This window comes from Argentina silus (genome assembly GCF_951799395.1).
Source record: "Argentina silus genome assembly, chromosome: 2".
Taxonomy (NCBI): Eukaryota; Metazoa; Chordata; class Actinopteri; order Argentiniformes; family Argentinidae; genus Argentina; species Argentina silus.
The window spans coordinates 3141786-3149285 of record NC_139656.1 but is presented as its reverse complement, the minus strand read 5'-3'; the positions used below and the strand labels follow the sequence as shown (position 1 = coordinate 3149285).

The window sequence follows — 7500 nt, the reverse complement described above, 5'->3', positions numbered from 1 at the left end:
ATGCAGAAAAGGTGATGGTTTCTACATGCGTGGTTCCCACCGTGAAGCATGGAGGAGGAGGTGTGATGGTGTGGGGGTGCTTTGCTGGTGACACTGTTGGTGATTTATTCAAAATTCAAGGAAAACTTAACCAGCATGGCTACCACAGCATTCTGCAGTGACATGCCATCCCATCTGGTTTGCGCTTAGTGGGGCCATCATTTGTTTTTCAACAGGACAATGACCCCAAACACACCTCCAGGCTATGTAAGGGCTATTTGACCAAGTAGGAGAGTGATGGAGTGCTGTGTCAGATGACCTGGCCTCCACAATCACCCGACCTAAACCCAATTGAGATGGTTTGGGATGTGTTGGACTGCAGAGTGAAGGCAAAGCAGCCAACAAGTGCTCAGCACCTCTGGGACCCCTTCAAGACTGTTGGAAAACCATTCCACTTCACTACCTCATGAAGCTGATTGAGAGAATGCCAAGAGTGTGCAAAGCTGTCATCAAAGCAAAAGGTGGCTACTTTGAAGAATCTAAAATATAAAACATATTCTGGTTTGTTTAACACTTTTTAGTTTACTACATAATTTCATATGTGTTCCTTCATAGTTTTGATGTTTAATCTACAATGTAGAAAATAATAAAAATAAAGAAAAACCATTGACTGAGAAGGTGTGTCCAAACTTTTAACTGGTACTGTATATATATATATATAATTCTCTCAAATAGACTGAAAGAGACTATTTTTTTTAAAACACTTAACTGCGGAGGTGTTACTAAAAAAGACTGTACACGTCATATGTTGACACTGAGGAGTCGCACTGGCTGTAACTCACCTAGTGTGAAGTAAGTCAGTGACTTCAGCAGCACTGTTTCCCATACTCACACTATCAGCCCTGCTCAGTGAGCCTAGGACATGTGAAGGCCGACCAGAACTGGTCTGGTTGAACATGATATAAGAGAGAGACAGAGAGAGTGAGAGAGAGCGCGCGCGCACAAGAGAGAGAGAGTGACAGGGAGTGGGGGAGAGGGAGAAGGAGTGGGGGAGAGGGAGAAGGAGTGGGGGAGAGGGAGTGGGCGTTGGGGAAAGAGAGAGAGGAGGAAGCTAGCTTGTGGAATTCAACCCGAGTTTGTGTCTGCAGCTACAGTTTGAGGGAGGGACTAAGCACAGGAAGTCTCCAGGGCTCAAAACCATGTATAATATGGTGAAACACCCACCATAACTACATGCAGTTCCCTGAGAAGAGCTGTAGTTGCAATGATGCAACAACCTTCTCTTAACTACTATGCTAGAATAATTGCTAAAAGGTGTCGGTATCATTGCGAATACACAATGTTTTCAGAATGTATGAAAAGACAATAGGAAATGTACAACAACAGAACTAGACAGCGCTCATCACCACATCCGTCTTGCCTCCCACCATCATGACAAGTCCTACACTTCCTCTTCCACATCACTGCTGTCATAACCAGGAAACTCACTCTATCACTCCTGCTCAGAAACACCAACGCACACGCACACACACATACACACACCCAAACACACACACGCACACATCCAAACACACACACACACACACACACACACACACACACACACGCACACAAGCACCCGGGCATGCAAACACGCACGGCCACTGTAATAGTGATCATGAAGAACAGAGAAAAGTAACACATTGTTTTGTACAGCAATATTTCTACTGCAGTGATATACAAATATGGGACAGAATATTGTATGTGTATATGTGTGTGTGTGTGTGTGTGCGTGTGTGTGTGTGTGTGTGTGATCAGGTTATACCGTATGTTTATTTTGGACATGGATACATACCACAGCACCACTGACTGCATCGGCTGACTATTATTGACTTAAGCATGGATCATTAATCGTACTCTCATGAACAAGCACACACACACACACACACACACACACACACACACACACACACACACACACACACACACACACACACAAGCAACGTGTCCATCCCACAAAATTCAAGCACCAGTTTGAAGTTCCTGAATACTACTAACTGGGTAGTCCTGAAGTGAACTGTTAAGCCTTGTTGTATGCAAGTCTCTGTGGTATGTGCCAACCCAACTTACCACAGTTCAGTCAACTGGACTACAACTACGTACTGACAAACCAGGGTAGCTAAGCTCTTAACCTCTTCTCTGGTCTCAGAGAAGATCATATGCAATCAGTGTGTTGCAACAAGCGGTATGTACACATTCACTGTACTGTATGTCAGCCAGTTTGAATAAAAGCGTCTGTTAAAAAATGTGATATGCAAGCCTACCATACCATGCACATAATGTTACAAGTCATGCTGCACAACACTACATAAAAGAGTACAAGAGCAGGCGGATCCCTCTCTCTTACCTGAAGCTCCGTTGCCATTGACAACCTGCGAGTGTTCTGGTGGGGTCCGGTCTGACCGGATTTGATGCAAAAGACACACACTCACCACACAGAGAGACACTAGCCACACACAACCCATCCTGGTACCCTGCAGAAAGAGAGAGAGAAAGAGAGAGAAACAGAGAAAGAGAGCGAGAGAGAGAAACAGAGAAAGAGAGAGAGAGAGAGAGAGACAGAAACAGAGAAAGAGAGAGAGAGAGAGAGAGGGGGGGGGAGAGAGAGATGATGGGGATATATTAATGAACTTATCTTGACAGTTATACCCATTCGTCCACATTAAATGTCCTCACTTATTTAACTTAGGAGATAGAACTCATCCTACAGGCCTATATCACACTAGAATTAGAACAAATTCTGCATTAAATATAGCATCCTAGGCAGGCAGGATATGGATGATTCTGCAACTACAGGCACTTTTGGCTGTTCAAATTTGTAGGAACTAAAACCTCATGAACAGCTTTTTATCTATCTGAAAATTTTATTCACTGTCTGGAAACATGATCTGATAGTGGCAGAGAACCTACTATTGATATTTGTTATCGTTTTTTTATTTATTTTTTATATAGATAGACAGAGGCAAATGTCATTACTATCACATCATAAAACAATCCATTTTAGTTGAAAAAGAAATTACAGAAACATGTTTTCATTCTTAATCATATTTATTGAGCATTTTCATGCTCCGCCGACTGTAATGACATGTAATGGCAATTACATTTTTACATGTTTTGGTCACAAATACCAGGGCTTCTAGCATGCTATGTCTAATTAAACAGGTTATGTATCCTAAGTACACACAATTAAAACATAATTTCTAAATTGTAACATAATTTGATGAAATTCTAGCCTATTTGGTAATGACAATATTCTCTTCTCAAATCATATTTATCTTGATTTTTCTTTAATTTCTGGGAATCAAATTTGAAATCCCTGTCTGACATCCATGTGTTTCACAGTCACTTTTCATTAACCAAGTACACAAACTTGAAAAAACTCTGTTATCCTGTAATTCGCATATTGTGATACTATTGACGCAATACTAGATGAGTTGTGTATTTGAAAATCAACAAATGGCTTAAGCACAGCACCTACTGATATAGTTGATATTTATTTGACTCTTTTTCTATCGCATTACATTTTGTCATATTATTAATATTTTTCTTATTGAAAACCATATCTGAATATCAATGGTCTGGGTGAGTGACCAGGCAAAATAGCGTAAAACAGTGGAATCCAGAGATAAAATGTTTTGGAAAATTAACAAAAAACATAGTTGAGATATTTGGTGTGAACTTAATATGTGTAAAATATTCATTTTTCAAATGTAGCCCAGGGTTAGGGTTAGAAAAAAAAAGCCCTTAGTTGCAAAATAACCAAAATGTGAACGTATGTCTCCATCTCCAGCAACAGTTTGTTGGTTTTCAGTTGTTCAGTTTAAAAAAACAAAACAAAGACAAACAATCCACGAATTTAAAATACAGCGTTAAGTCAAAGAAACAACTACTTACTAGTTAACTACTTAAGTTAAAATAAAACAATATTTACAAGACAATGGCCTGTCTTGGTTTCCTCGACGGTGTGTGTAAGAAATGCGGAATTGCAAGTTTAATTCCGCATTTTCCGCATGCTCCGCACAACCGGTTGTTGCTGCCTAGTCATACATTAAGTTTAACACGGAGTAATTATTCTTGAAGTAAACAAAGTTATCACAACAGTAGGCTACCAACCGCAACCACACTATATACGTATAGGAACAAGGTCCATCTCCATCTCCAGTGATCCAACTCGTTTGGGAAAACATATGGCTCACCTTAGCATGAGATGTTTTTCTCCGATCCCCTACAGTGAAGTCAGAAGTTTCTGATTAATGTAACTTGATGTGTGAACTTTCCAACCCTGTTGTCCATTTGAGATCAGCTTTTGTGCAGTCTGGTGCGATGTTCCTCTCTTTGCTCTTCGGGCGTCTTCGCGCGTATCTGCGGTTGTGCGCAGGTAGGCTAGTTGGTGATCGAAAGAAGAGTCTAGGCTACTTCACCCAACTCCCTCCCACCCAGAGGATCAAGTTAAATCAGTAAACTTGTCTTCTCTATCCACTACCTTCCATTACGTTCATATAGCCGGTGCGAGAGAGCCATCTGCAGGACTACCGACTCAAGCGCATGGTGGAGACTATTTTCTTATTAGAGATATCATACTACAGTGTCTATGTTCAGAACTCAAGCCCAAACATCAAAATAAAATTTAAAAATCAGTTCATAACTATTTTTCTATGGATGAAATATGTTTGTTTTTTTTCTGAGAGAATTGTGTCAAATTAAACAATGTAGGCCTGTTAACTAATCTCATCGTTCATCACTTTCCTTCAAAATCATTTTTTTAAGAGATCACTCGTTCTTATATTAGGCCTACGTTTTGCAAAGAAAGTATTCGTTTTATAAAAACATGTTTTATTATAAGACCTATATTGTTATTGCTCACAGCATTTAAAATGTTTGTGAAATTGATCTTTAAGACACAAGACCTATTAAATATATCGCCTTGAGTGTAAATACCCCTAATTCATATGTATCTTTCTTTCCAACAGTCTCATCTTCATTGTAACTTCTATGGAGGTCAAATTACAATTCAGGCAGCAGCCACCAATTTGAGTCGCATCCCCACCTCAGGCTAGCCTACTCCGCCAACAAGTAAACTTCCTCAAACTACACCAAAGCCGTTTCATACACTTCCTCTCCACGAAGTGAACAGACTTCCTTCATAGCGCAACTCCGCCCGGCTGACTACACAAGAGAACGGTGATCCGATCCTCAGGCGCCCGTGAATTCTGAGAGGACTATGATCGGTGAGTTTGACCCAAGACTCCTTACTTACCCCATCAGAAACGATGATGATTGAATACATGTGATGCCTGCTACAGTACCAGTGTGGATAATACAGCGATTTACTCTCCTTCAAGTTTTGTCCGGCTTCCCATACGTATTTCGTTTAAATGTTTGAATTACAGATGTATACCTTTCTGTCTGGAGTTGTACAGTTGTTCACTGTTCACTATTATGAATCAGACTTTTACTGTGTTTATTATCCCTGTTACTACTGAGTCTCAGGGATGGGAACTTACAGCCTAAGAACTTGATTGAGGGACTGACCACTCCCTAAGAATGTTGACATGTCTTCTACACTCATTCTTTTAGAGGAAGAGAGTGAGGGGGGGGGGGGGGGTTGGTGGGAGGTGTGTGTGTGTGTGTGTGTGTGTGTGTGTGTGTGTGTGTGTGTGTGTGTGTGTGTGTGTGTGTGTGTGTGTGTGTGTGTGTGTGTGTAGGGGGCTGTGTATCAGCCAGGGGTCTATATAGCTGTCAATGTAAGATAACTGTCAGAGATGAAAGATGACTCTTACAGACTCATGATCAACAGACACATACAGATACAGTGGAGGAAAAGATACAGGGATAGAGTGGAGATTGACAGCATCGATGGCAATGGCATTTCAGTCAAGTTTATCCCCAAAGAGAATGGGGTAGAGCTCATCACATATGCAGAGGTTACATGGTTGCATGTGCAGAAAATCAGAAATGGTTATTAAATGACTGGCTCTACATTTGAAATAGGCTACCACCCTTGCCTGTTCTACATCCATACTAATCATCTTAGCCTTCTCTGTATTCTCATATAGAGGGGCACGCCGACTGTGTTTCTGGAACTGCAGGGGTGTCTACAGTGCTCCACTTTTATTGTGGTGGTGGTTGCAGTATTTTCATACTTATCATTCGAGTGTTTTCACTCCTCAAACAGTTATGGACTGTGGTGGGGTTCATGGTTCAGCGCTAGTTTTTCGATACCTGAAACCTTTGGTGGGGAGGAAAGGAGGGTGGGAGGAAAGGAGGGAGGGAGGGAAGGAGGGAATAGTCAGTTCTAGTGTTTGGACAGCTGTATGTCTGACAGCTTCACCCATCCCCAAGAGTTTTAACAGGCATCAGGAGGTGTTAATAACACACCATCATCATAACACAGTGTATTACATACCGGTGTAATAGAGTTTTAACAGGCATCAAGAGGTGTTAATAACGCATCATCATCATAACACAAAGATTACAACACAGGACCCACAACACATAGCCAATCATGACATGCCAGTTGTAGCATCAAAGTTGTCGATTTGATGCCAGCAGCACAGGCCATGCTGTATATGACACATTTCACAGTTCATAACAGTGGAAAGGCCAGTGGACTGACTCTCAAGTGACCTAACCCTCTATCCCTCAGGACAGCTCTTCCTGTTTCAGTTTCTCTTTGGAGTTTTCCACTCTTCTGGGGCCCCTTTCACAAATGTTGCAAAAATAATACACAGAATTAGACTGCTAAAGCTTATCCTACCTAAGTGGTAGGCCGGTAATGCTTGGTGTGTCTTCAGAGAGATAGCAGACTGGCTTGTAGTTGTGTCTCCCTACTGAAGTTAGACTTACACAACTAGATTACTTTGAGTAATTCAGCCCGAGACCGAGAGAGATACTCTCTCCCTGTCTCCTCTTATTGTCTACTTGTCCCTCTGCATCCTCTCCTTCCCCATCCCTGCCTCTATTTGTACAGCTCCCTGCTGCATGGGGAGTGGTAGAATGTCGAAAGGGAAAAGGAGGAGTGGAGTGTGTCTTGTCTCACTTCTCCTTTTATCCTTCTCTTTTCATTAAGGCGTCCTTCCTTGTGAGTAGCAGAGATTGATTGGCAGGCTCCAGACCCAGTCATAATAGCTGTTCTAATGGGTTCATGTTTAGTAGGGTTCCACATGTAGAATGTTGCAGTTAGAATGTTGACATGTTTAGAGCTTGCATGGTTATTTATTCTACATGACAGAGAAACATGTTTCATTTTTATCGGTTCTGTAACGAGTTCTGTAACGTTGCCCCTGATGTAGCTACAGTGACCTCACTGGGCCACGCCCCCGAGGGGAGGGTGCGGCTGAGACTGGCTGCCCTGTCTCCCTGGAGACTGGGCCGAGTCACTCTTGATATCCAAACATCTGGAGAGAGAGAGAGAGAGAGAGAGAGAGAAAGAGAGCGAGAGAGAGAGAGTGTGTGTGAGAGAGAGAGAGAGAGAGAGAGAGC

At 41.9% G+C, this 7500-nt stretch overlaps 2 protein-coding genes across 4 annotated transcripts in view; one reads left to right on the top strand and one right to left on the bottom strand.

The window, feature by feature from the left end:
- LOC310816558 (stromal interaction molecule 1-like) overlaps positions 1-4406 on the bottom strand; it is a 24359-nt gene extending 19953 nt beyond the window's left edge. For all 3 annotated transcript variants that reach the window (XM_083686809.1, XM_083686810.1, XM_083686811.1), the window contains exons 1-2: positions 4215-4406; positions 2366-2492 (exon numbers count right to left, since the gene is read on the bottom strand). In XM_083686809.1, coding sequence (XP_083542935.1) covers positions 2366-2483 — 118 coding nt within the window. In that variant the 5' untranslated portion in view covers positions 2484-2492; positions 4215-4406. The remainder of the gene's footprint in view (positions 1-2365; positions 2493-4214) is intronic.
- Positions 4407-5142: 736 nt separating this feature from the next.
- The window catches only part of rhogb (ras homolog family member Gb), a 4668-nt gene continuing 2310 nt past the window's right edge, over positions 5143-7500 (top strand). Inside the window, exon 1 of the mRNA XM_083697326.1 lies at positions 5143-5246. The gene's annotated coding sequence lies outside the window, so the exon portion shown is untranslated. The remainder of the gene's footprint in view (positions 5247-7500) is intronic.